The sequence below is a fragment of the Penaeus monodon genome, chromosome 42 (assembly GCF_015228065.2).
Source record: "Penaeus monodon isolate SGIC_2016 chromosome 42, NSTDA_Pmon_1, whole genome shotgun sequence".
Taxonomy (NCBI): domain Eukaryota; kingdom Metazoa; phylum Arthropoda; class Malacostraca; order Decapoda; family Penaeidae; genus Penaeus; species Penaeus monodon.
This window is the reverse complement of record NC_051427.1, coordinates 22,271,083-22,282,839: the sequence shown is the minus strand read 5'-3', so window position 1 is coordinate 22,282,839 and position 11,757 is coordinate 22,271,083. Positions and strand designations below refer to the sequence as shown.

General features: G+C 45.4%; 1 protein-coding gene across 1 annotated transcript in view; it reads left to right on the top strand.

Annotated features, from left to right (window-relative positions):
- The first annotated feature begins 498 nt into the window (after positions 1-498).
- The window catches only part of LOC119598922 (cholinesterase 2-like), a 14,448-nt gene continuing 3,189 nt past the window's right edge, over positions 499-11,757 (top strand). The window contains exons 1-7 of the mRNA XM_037948633.1: positions 499-671; positions 757-973; positions 7,619-7,750; positions 8,856-8,997; positions 9,942-10,127; positions 10,553-10,764; positions 11,122-11,272. Of these exons, the coding sequence (XP_037804561.1) occupies positions 574-671; positions 757-973; positions 7,619-7,750; positions 8,856-8,997; positions 9,942-10,127; positions 10,553-10,764; positions 11,122-11,272 (1,138 nt within the window). The 5' untranslated portion in view covers positions 499-573. The remainder of the gene's footprint in view (positions 672-756; positions 974-7,618; positions 7,751-8,855; positions 8,998-9,941; positions 10,128-10,552; positions 10,765-11,121; positions 11,273-11,757) is intronic.

The window sequence follows — 11,757 nt, the reverse complement described above, 5'->3', positions numbered from 1 at the left end:
CGACAAACAAACTAACAGAACCCGACAAACAAACAAACAGAACCCGACGAACAAACTAACAGAACCCGACAAACAAACAAACAGAACCCGACAAACAAACAGAATCCGATAAACAAACTAACAGAATCCGACGAACAAACTAACAGAACCCGACAAACTGACAAAACCCGACAAACAAACTAACAGAATCCGACGAACAAACTAACAGAACCCGACAAACTGACAAAACCCGACAAACAAATTAACAGAACCCGACAAACTGACAGAATCCGAGAAACTGACAGAACCCGACAGACTGGCAAAGGAAGTTAATAACAATAGCTGTGGCACTCGCCCCCCCCCCCCCCTCCCCCTCCTCCCCCGTCGACCATCATGAAGAGTACTTGACAGGCCCCAGTGTTGCCATTCTAGCGATTTTTCCGCTAGATTTAGCGTTTTCGAGTTCTGATCTGGCGATTTTTTTTCTTTTCTTTTACTCTATATTTAGCGAGAGTCGGAGTCTTTTTTTAGCGGGAGAATGAGGAGTTTTTACTCATATGTTTAGCGGTTTTAGAAATCAAGTCTAGCTGTTTCATGGAAATATCAACTGTAACATCGCCCAGCGGAGGTCAGTCGGCATTCAGACGCGGTAGGGAGTATACGCTACTCTTTCTTCTGCTCTCGTGTGACAGGTCAGTCGGTAGTGACGCAAGCCTTTCGGATAAACTGTTTCATTCTTTTTTCTTTCTTTTAGATAAAATAATGGAATCCTTGCAGACAGACGATGCGGTTATTGTTCGCGGTCGCCACGCTGCTCCACTCGGCAGCCGCGGCGCCGGAAGAAGCGCCCATGTTGATGGAGGAGACGGTCGAGGTCGAACTCCAGCAGGGCGCCATCGAGGGCTCGAGGTCGGAGGCCGAGGAGGGCAGGTTCTTCTACAGCTTCAAGAGCATTCCCTTCGCGCAGCCGCCGGTCGGGGAGCTGTGGTTCAAGGTGAGACTCGAGGGAAAACGCATGCATTTACTCATTCCCGCACGCACATGCATACACGCATATGCATGGGCATACGCCCACGCACACACACACACATGCACTCACACACACACACACACACACACACACACACACACACACACACACACACAACACACACACACACACACACCACAACACACACACACACCGCACACATACATACACATAGACGCAGACGCGCATATACGCCCAAAAACTCGAGAAAGAAATATATTATATGTGTGTGTGTGTGTGTGTGTGTGTGGTGTGTAGACGGATTAGATGTAATTTTGTCTATATTTAAATAACCTTATTATTTCCCTTTCTTCCCCTCTTTTATCCACTTTTTTGTTCTAAAACTTATACGGAATTCCCCCAGCCTCCAACCCTGCCCACAACCAGTTTCGCGTTCTCTTCCCACCTCCCCCCCCCCTTGCCTCCACTACACCCCTCCTCCCCTTCCCCTCCCTTGTCTCTACCTTCCCTCCCTCCTCCCTTCCCTCCCCCCTTCCCTCCCTTACCCCTTCCCTCCCCCCCTTTCCCTTCCCTCCTCCCCTTCCCCTCCCTTGTCTATCCCTTCCCTCCCTCCTCCCTTCCCACCTCCCTTCCCCTCCCTTCCCCTTCCTTTTCCTCCCTCCTCCCCTCCCCCTCCTTTATCTCTCCCTTCCTCTCCCTCTATCCTTTCCCCCTCCTTCGTCCCTCCATCCTAACCCTCTGCCACCCCTCCTTCCCTCCCTCTCTCATTCCCCTTCCCTCCCCTTCCCTCCCCTCCCGTTCCCCTCCCAAAGCGGATTTCTCACGCGATGAAAATATTATTATGAAATTATTATTATTATTATTATTATTATTATTATTATTATTATTATTATTATTATTATTATTATTATTATTGCTGTTGTTGTTGTTGTTGTTGTTGTTGTTGTTGTTGTTGTTATTATTATTATAGTTTTCATCATCATCACCACCGCCACCAGTATCACCATTGCCATCACTATTATCGTTAATACCATTATTGTAGTTACCATTATCATTAATACTGTTCCTGGTATCATCCTCATTAGGGGTCGTGCATACTCCTTTCCTCTTCAGTGCTAACCATCATGTTTTCACGGCTAATCCATACGTGAATTGATTAGGGAAAGGATTAGGACATACGTGAATTGATTAGGGAAGGATTAGGACATACGTGGAATGATGAGGGAAGGATTAGGACATACGTGGAATCATGAGGGAAGGATTAGGACATACGTGGAATCATGAGGGAAGGATTAGGACATACGTGGAATGAGGAGGGAAGGATTAGGACATACGTGGAATGAGGAGGGAAACGATGACCAGGATGTTTTTCCGTTGCCTTCTCTGGTTAGCAGTGTCTTCTACGAGACGAGAATCCTGACCACTGACTTCAGACTACTGAGGACTTTTGCTCAGAATCTTGATATTTCAACCGTAAATCACAAATGTATTATTTGCTTGAAGCCCCATCCTGCATCCATGGCTTCCGTTTCCTATTATATATATATATATATATATTATAATATATTATATATATATATATATTATATATATATATTATATATATATATGTATGTATATATTATATATATGTATATATATATATATATATATATATTATATATATATATATATATATACATATATGTATATGTTATATGGGTGCTTCACGTGCATGGTGAGTGAAGCGATGGTGTGGTAGCCTAGATTGTGTTACGTGCTTGCATCCCTTCTCGCTTGCAGCTTCCACCCCTGGCTAGCCCAGTGCGAAAAAGGGAGCAGCTTCTGCATAAGTCCCCCCTTTCCAGGTCACAGCCTCTCCATCATTAAGACTTCTGCAGTGCCTCCTCGTGGCCACCCATGGGTAACTGGGTCCCTTGCGGTCCCAGGCTAAATCTGGGGGGGATCTCGGAGCATCAGGAGGCCCCAGAGGTAGGGAGTTATGGCCACCGGCGTGTGGACACGCTCTAGCTTCGTACCAACTCCTGCCCCCTAGCCCCCCTGGGGTAAGGGGGCGGCTTGGGGGAGGTGGGCCTTGCCAGTCCCCCTCCCCCAGAATGACCCTCTGGCAACGCCCTTTATGAATGGAAATGCTGGGGGGAGGGGTGTTGTCCCTCCCACCCAGCAAGTAAGGCGGGCTGTGGGTCCCGCTGGGAGGGCAAATGTCGGGGTGCAGGATTGGAACGAGAGTTAGTCGTCCCGCCTGTGCCCCAGCGGGCGCCAACCCACCATGAAGCTTGGGGGGGAAAGCCTCGGGAACCCCACAGTTGGATAGGCGGTCCCACATCCTGCCGACCCCCTTTATCTGGGGCTGTGTTGTTGGGGGCGGCAGAGGTGGCGTGCACCCGGAGTGACACCCCCGAGGCTTAACCTCAGGCGTGCTTTCCCGAGTAGGCGCTTGAACATCCGGTCCTTGCGGCAGGAGAGCGGTTACCTCTGCTATCGCGGGAATTGAAGCGACTGGGAGTTGAGGTGGCTGCCCTCTCAGAGGTGAGAAGACCTGGTAGCGGCACATCAGTTGGGTGGTTACACCTACTGACTGGTCGGGCCGCAGCGATGGTCACTACCCCAGGGTTAGCCATAGCCATCTCCAGTCGACTTCAGCCCTGCGGTAGTCAAGGTAACACCCCGGTTGATGAGCGTATCCCTGGCATTGAGACTGAGCTGCTTTTTTGGGTTCATGTCTTTATTTTCTGTATACGCTCCTACCCATGTACATAAAACCGATGTGAAGAGGCGTTCACGCCAACGTCGCATCTGTGGCAGACGATTGCCCCCGGCGGAGACATTCGCATTGTTCTGGGCGACTTTAATGCGGTATCCGGCTGTTTACCGAGTGGCTACGAGATGTTGTCGGCCCCCATGGCTCGGGAGCTGATCCCAGCAGCGAGAATAGCCTCCCTTTTCCGGGACTTTGCTAGGTCCCAGAAAATTAGGATCTCTGGCTCCTGGTACCAGCGCTCCAACTCGCATCGCGGACTTGGTACGCGATACGGTATAGTGGCCAAGGAGATCGACCACATTCTTTTTCAGCACGCGATGGAGGATCCTCCAGAATGCAGGGTTTACCGGAGTGCTGAGTTCTGTGGCACCCACCATAGGCTGCTTGTGGCTACCTTGCGGGTCCACTTCAAAACTCCCCTCCCTCCAGTGGCCACCCTAAGGTGTTTTTACTTGGACAGACTAAGGGAGGAGGAGTGTGCCGTGGGTTCGCCACGGCAGTCCTCTGACCGATTCTCAGAAACCGCAACCTGACGGATCCAGTTTTCTCTGTGGGAGTCCTTCAAGCGCGTACACTCGAAGCAGCTCAGGAGTCCATTGGCGTACGCCCAAGGACAAGGCAGAATACCATCTCCCTGGAGACATTAGAGGCCACTGAAGCGTGTCGCAAGGCTCGGCTGAATGGGAATCAAGTCTGCGTCGTTCCATGGTGGCGTAAGGGCTCGGACCCCTGCTGAGAAGGACAAGGAACAGTTCATCAGGAATCTTGCTGAGGAGGTCGAAGGGCCTTTCTTGGTAAATGACCCTTCGCCCCGCCTACCAGCCCTGAAAAACTGAACCTAAGCCCTCCTCACAGATGACTGCAGTCCGATCAGCGGATGGTCGGATCATCTCAGATCATGTTGGGGTTCGTGAAAGTTGGGCTGAGTATTTTGAACAGTTGTACCAGGGGGATCCTCCAACAGTTAGCTTGGATGCAAGCGATGTCCCCAGTGCCTGTGCCGGACCCACCCATCAGCGAGGAACCTCCTACCCTAAAAGAGGTTAGGCTGGCGATTTCCAAGCTGAAGAGTGGGGGAAAGCTGCAGGCATATGTGATATCCCTGTGAACTGCTAAAGGCTGGGGGTGAACCTATGGCTCGGGGCCAGCATACAGTCCTGACTGCCATTTGGCAGTTGGTACCATCCCCCCGACCTGCTGAGGGGCGTTGTCCCTCCCTCTCTGGAAGGGGAAAGGGGATCGATGGGATTGTAGCAACTACCGTGGCATTAACATTCAGCTACCAGCAAGGTTCTCCCCTCACATTCTTCTGAAACGGATCCCCCAACCACCTACTGAGACACCAGAACCGGAGCAGTCTGGATTTACTCCTGGCAAGTCCACAATAGACTGTATACTAGCGCTTCGAGTAATTGTGGAACGCCGTCGTGAGTTTGGTCGTGGGTTGCTTGCAGCCTACATCGACCTCACGAAGGCGTTTGACTCGGTGCATCGGGATATCGCTATGGGAGATCCTGGGACTCAGGGGAATTTCGACGCAGATTATTTGGGCCCGATAGCAAGCCTCTATACTGGTACTGAAAGTGCTGTAAAGTGTGGTGGGGGTATGTCGAACTTCTTCCCTGTTAATTCAGGGGTGAGGAAGGCTGTGTCCTTGCACCCACACTTTTCAACATTTGTATGGACTGGATAATGGGCAGAGCTACTAGCCCAAAGTCAGTGCGGAGCAACACTAGGCAAAATAAGGTCTCGGACCTTGACTTTGCCGGCGATGTTGCCCCCTATCTGAGTCCTTGGAGTCACTTGTGGCGGCTCTTGATGCATTTAGCAATGAGGCGAAGCCCCTAGGCCTAGAGGTCTCTGGACCAAGACCAAGATTCAGGATTTTGGGGGCTGTTAGGGGAACCCGTTCAGTCGATCCATGCTTGCGGCGAGGACGTTGAAGTACAAGAAAGTTTTACATACCTTGGTAGCGTAGTCCCCTATCTCTGGGGGTTTTCAGACCAGGGAAATCAGTAGACGGATTGGTCTGGCAACAGGAGCCATGAACTCGATCAACAAGAGCGTTTGGAGATGTCGGGACCTATGCAGAAGGACCAAGCGCGTGTCTTCAAGGCCTTGATACTTCCAGTTTTGCTCTATGAAGCGAAACCGGGGCGCTATCCAGTGCCTTGGGTCTCGCCTTGATGCCTTTTTGAACAAGTCCCTTCGCCGGTCATGGGGTACAGTTGGCAGGACCCCGTGTCCAACCGGGTTTTCACCGTGGACTGGCATGGGGCCTGTTACTTGCATAAACCAGATCGCCAACTAGGCTATATGGCCACCTAGCTCGCCTCCCTATGGACGACCCTGCCCACCAGGTTGTCTCTCTGCGAGACAACCCTGGGTGGAGGAGACCTGTGGGACGTCCTAGGAGATCATGGCTTGGGCAGCTCGACGAGACCTGTCGTGAGGAACTAGAGATGGGCCGTGTGCCTGCCTGGAGACTCGCCTCGAGGGATCCTCGTGGCTGGAAGCGAAGGGTGGATGCGGCCATGCGCCCCCGTCGGCGTTAGCCCCTTGATGATGATGATATATATACATATATGTATATGTATATATATGTACATATATATATATATATATATATATATATATATATATATATATATATATATATATATATATATATATATATATATATATATGTGTGTGTGTGTGTGTGTGTGTGTGTGTGTACATATATAGATAGATAGATAGATAGATAGATAGATAGATAGATAGATGGATAGATATAGATTTATATGCATGCATGCATATATATATATATATATATATATATATATATATATATATATATATATATATATATATATATATATGTATATATATATATATATATATATATATATATATATATATGTGTGTGTGTGTGTGTGTGTGTTTGAGTTTGTTTGTGTTTGTTTATTTATTTATTTATCTACTTGTGTGTATATATGTGTGTGTGTGTGTGTGTGTGTACGTATGTATGTATATATGTATATATATAAATATATACATACATACGTACATAATATAAATATATATATTTATATATATATATATATATATATATATATATATATATATATATATATTACGATTATTAAAATCTTTATTAGTGTTAGTCTTCGTGTTAGTGTTATTAGTTTTATTGTATTATTATTGTTATTATTATTTTGTTATCAGTATCAGTATCATCATTATGATTATCATTATGAACATTATCATCCTTGTTGTTTTTGTTAATATTTTTATCATCGTCTTTGTTATTTACATTATTATCGTTATTCTTATTATCGTGACCATGCTCCTTCATCATCATCATTATTATTATTGTTATTGTTGTCATCTTCATTACTGTTATCATCATCCTCTTCATCATTATCATTGCTATCATTAATGTTATCATCTTTATTTTGTTATCATTATTGTTATTATTCCCGTCATTATTTTATAACATTGAATTTATATTATATTATCAGTATCATCACCACTATCGTCTTCATTATCATGGCTGTCATCATATTCATTACCATTATCATCATCACTACCATCATTACTATCGTTATCACTACCATCATCATCATTATCTTCTATGTCATCACTTTTATCATCACCATTATCATAACTATCATTGCCATTAACCATTATCATCATCACCATTATCATCACCGTTACCATAATCACCACAACCATCATTACCATCACTATGATCATCATTATCATCACCACCTCTATCACCATCACCATAATCACAACCATCACCATCATGATCACCATCATCATCATTACAGCCACCGCCACCCAACCCGCCACTATCACCACCACAATCATCACCATCATTTACAATCCCTCCCCCCCCACAGGACCCCATCCCGGGCGCGGCATGGGAGGGCACAAGGAACGGCTCGGTGACAATGCCCATGTGCCCGCAAGTTTTTGGCACCACTGTGTATGGTCAGGAGGACTGCCTCTATCTCTCGGTCTACACGCCGCGGGTGAGTGGGGGAGGGGAGGAGGGGGGAGGTAGGTGGGGAGGGGGGTGGGATGAAGGGGAGTGAGGGAGAATGAGAGGGAGATGGGGATGAGGGAGAGTGAAGGGGAGTGAGGGAGAATGAGAGGGAGAGAAAGAGGAGGGAGAGAAAGAGGAGGGAGAATGAGAGGGAGAGAAAGAGGAGGGAGAATGAGAGGGAGAGAAAGAGGAGGGAGAATGAGAGGGAGAGAAAGAGGAGAATGAGAGGGAGGGATGGAGGAGGAGGGCGAGAGAGTAAGCGAGAGGAAAGGGGGAGGGAGGGAGAATGAAAGGGTATGACAGGGAGAGATGGGAGGAAGGGGGGAGGAGGGGAGGGAGGGATAGTGCGGGAGAGGATGAGATTGGGGAAAGGAGGGAAGTGTGAGAGGAAGGGAAGGGACAGGGAGGGAGGATAATAAAGGGAAGTGGAGGGACGGAGAAAGGATGAGAGAGGAGCGGGAGGGAGAGAGAATGAGAAAGAGGGAGGAGAGGAGAGACAGAAAACGAGAAAGAGGAAAGGAGGGAGGGAGAGAGAATAGAAGAGTGAGAGGGAGGGAGAGAGAATGAGAAGGAAGGAGGGGGACAGAAACAGGAAGATAGGGGAGAGGTTGGATAAAAGAGGAACAAGAGAGAGTGGGTGGATTGGGGAGAAGGAGAAAGAAGGAATAATTAAGAGAAAAGAAGAAAGAGATAATGAGAATGAGATTTATGACAGTAATGATAACAGCAATAATTCTCTCCATCTCTCTCGAAATCTAACTTATTATAATCTCTATTATTATCGGAAAAAATATGATTAGTATAAAATAGACAAAAAGTATATTCAAAATAAATTCAAGAAGAAAAAATATCGTCATAATATTATTTTTGTATATATGTATATATATATATTTTTTTTTGTTATATATATATATATATATATATGTATATATATATATATATATATATATATATATATATATATATATATATATATATATATATTTATATACCATAAAACACAAGCACATAAACACGCTAACACATACATTATAAAACAGAACTAACACACAGAATAAAACACACATATCGTATGACTTCGCTCTTCGCAGCCGTACAGTTCGGACCTGCCTGTCATGGTGTGGATCTTCTCAGGAGCCTTCAACATGGGCTTCGGGGAACAGTACCAGCCTCTGCCCTTTCTCACCAAGGACGTGGTGCTCGTCGTCATCCAGTACCGCCTCTCTACGCTCGGTTCGTCTTCGTCTTCGTGTGTATAGCTGTTTAAGAGAAAGACGAAGTGGTTGCATTCGTGTATAGCTGTTTAAGAACAGGGGGAAGTGATTGCATCCGTGTATAGCTGTCTTTGGGGAGGGGGGAGTGATTTTACTCCTCAGGAGAGGAGAAAGTGATTGTATTTGTGTATAGTTGTTTAAGGATAGGAGAAGAGACTGTATTTGTGTATAGCTATCTAATAAGGAAGGGGAAACTATGTTCGTCTATAGTAATCTAAGGAAAAGGGATTGAGACTGTATTCGTGTATAGCTGTCTAAGGAAAGGGAATTCAAGAAGGAAGTGGACGGTAAGATATTGTATCTTTGCTATCAAAGGAGAGGGGAAGGAACTATACACGTATAGCTGTCTAATAAGGAATTAGAAGAGAGCTTATTCGTATAGCTATTTAAGGAAAGGAAATGGGGCCAGGGCAGAGTTTTGGCCCTTGAGGAAATTGCTCTCTTAGGAAAGGTAAGATAATGTGTCAATATATAGTTAAGGAAGGGAGTGAAATAATGTAGGCTTGTGGGAAAATGAAGCATTCTACGTCTAGGATAAAGATATTCTTATGATACAATTTGTACAGGCATATGTTATACGTCTGTTGTAGAAGTGAGAAAAATATTAGTTTGCCAAGAATACAGTAAAGTGTAGTGTTTTTATCATTATTATTGTATACGTAGGAGGAATCGCAGATTTGTGTTTAAAAAAATCCCAATGAGGTCTATACAGCGTAAGTACACTACAGACAAAAATACAGTGCGACGTGCATCTCTGTTGGCATGTTGCATAGGAAGATGGGTTTCTTCTCAGTGATAAGTGGGTGTTTACGTCGGCTCGTGTGTTTCGCCCATTCTCGCTTTCCCTCCAGTGCGCCAGAGCCACGAAGGTTTCATGCGGTCAATTCCCTCTTGGATCTGCAGGATTCCTGTCGACCGAGGACTCCGAGCTCCCTGGCAACCTGGGGCTGAAGGACCAGGCGCTGGCCCTTCGCTGGGTGCAGGACAACATCCGCGACCTCGGCGGCGACCCAGACAAGGTCACCATCTTCGGTCACAACGCTGGAGGAGTATCGGTTCACTACCATGTGTTGTCTCCGATGTCGAAAGGTAATGGGAGTTGATATAAAAAAAAAGGAATTTCCGTAAAGCTTATGGTGGTTATTTGTATTGGGATTATATGGATATTTTGGTACATTTCACGTAACTATTTCCTTCACTTTCCACGGAAGACATATGCAGTAGTGTAGAAATTAACTTGGCAGCATTACTGATTTTAAACGAACGTGTTCAGTTCTTTCCTCATCAGTTATGTAAAAAAATAAATGCCAAAACGGTCGAAAAGACTAGTAAGCACTGCAGGAAGTCGTCAACTATAGTACCAAAAAATCTTTTAACACACCGACGTCAGATACTTACAACCACAGTCTATTTCATATCCCTTTAGAGCTATATGACCTTGTTATCTAGCACATTTACCTGTTTTAACTATTAACCATTACCCATTCCCTTCTGGACGCCTGGCTTGTCCACAGGCTTATTCAGACGAGCCATCATGCAGTCGGGGGTAGCGCTGTGTTCCTGGGCAGTGCGGGAGGACCACAGGCAAGTAGCCATCGAGATCGGGCGTCAGTTCAGCTGCCCGGGCGTGGGTGCCAATGCCTCCGAGGTGGACAGCGCTGCCCTCGTCGCCTGTCTGAGAAAGGTCCCAGCTGGAGACCTTGTTTCGGCTGAGAGGAAATTCGCTGTGAGTTGAGGGCTCTTTGTGCATGTGCAGATACGTGTTAGTTTTGCAGGTTGGGTTGATGGAAGACATTCTGGGGAGGTGTGATTTTTATTTATTTATTTTTAGGTGAAGTGCAAGGCCAAACTAAGAAGCATTTTATGATACTAGGATAGGGTACCAAAGGCAGGACAGACGAGTTTCATACATGTACTTCCTACATGGCTAATAATCAGAAAAAAACTAATATGCTAGTCACCAAAAGACCCCATAACACTGTATCTTCTACATCCACATACCTGCCAATCGACCTATATACCGATCTCCTATCTATCCACCTCCAACTATATACACTCTATCTCTTCCTCCTCGGGATCCCAGACCTGGTTCAACTTCCCTTACGTAATGGCCCCCCGCGTGGACGGCGAGTTCCTGCCCGCCCACCCCGCCGCGCTGCTCAGGGACGGCCGCTACACCCGCGTCGACGTCATGGCGGGGGCCACGCGGGACGAAGGCGCCTTGGTCACCAGAAGTAAATTATAGTTCATTTTATTTGTTTGTTTTGTTTTTTCTTTGTTATATCTTTTGATTTTTTTTTCTTTTCTGTCTTAATTTTCTTTCTTTCTGACTTTTTATTTTCCGGGTTTTTTCTTTTCTTTTTTTTTTCTCTCTCTCTCTTTTAATTTCTCTTTTTTCTGTCTCTTTGTTTCTCCTTTTTTCTATATTTTACTTCTCTTTTTTCCATCTCTCTATTTTCTTCTTTTTCAATCTTTTTATTTCCTCTTTTTCAATCATTTTATTTTATTTTCTCTTTTATTTCCTTTTTTCTATCTGTTTATTTTCCTTTTTTCTCTTTTTATTTCTTGTTTTTCTTTCTATTTCTCTTTTTTCTCACTTTCTATCTCCCTTTATTTTATCTATCTCCCTCTTTTCTGTCTTTTAATTTCCTTTTTTTCCATCTTTTTATGTACCCTTTTCTATCCTATTTATTTACCTTGATTCTATCTCCTTGTTTCC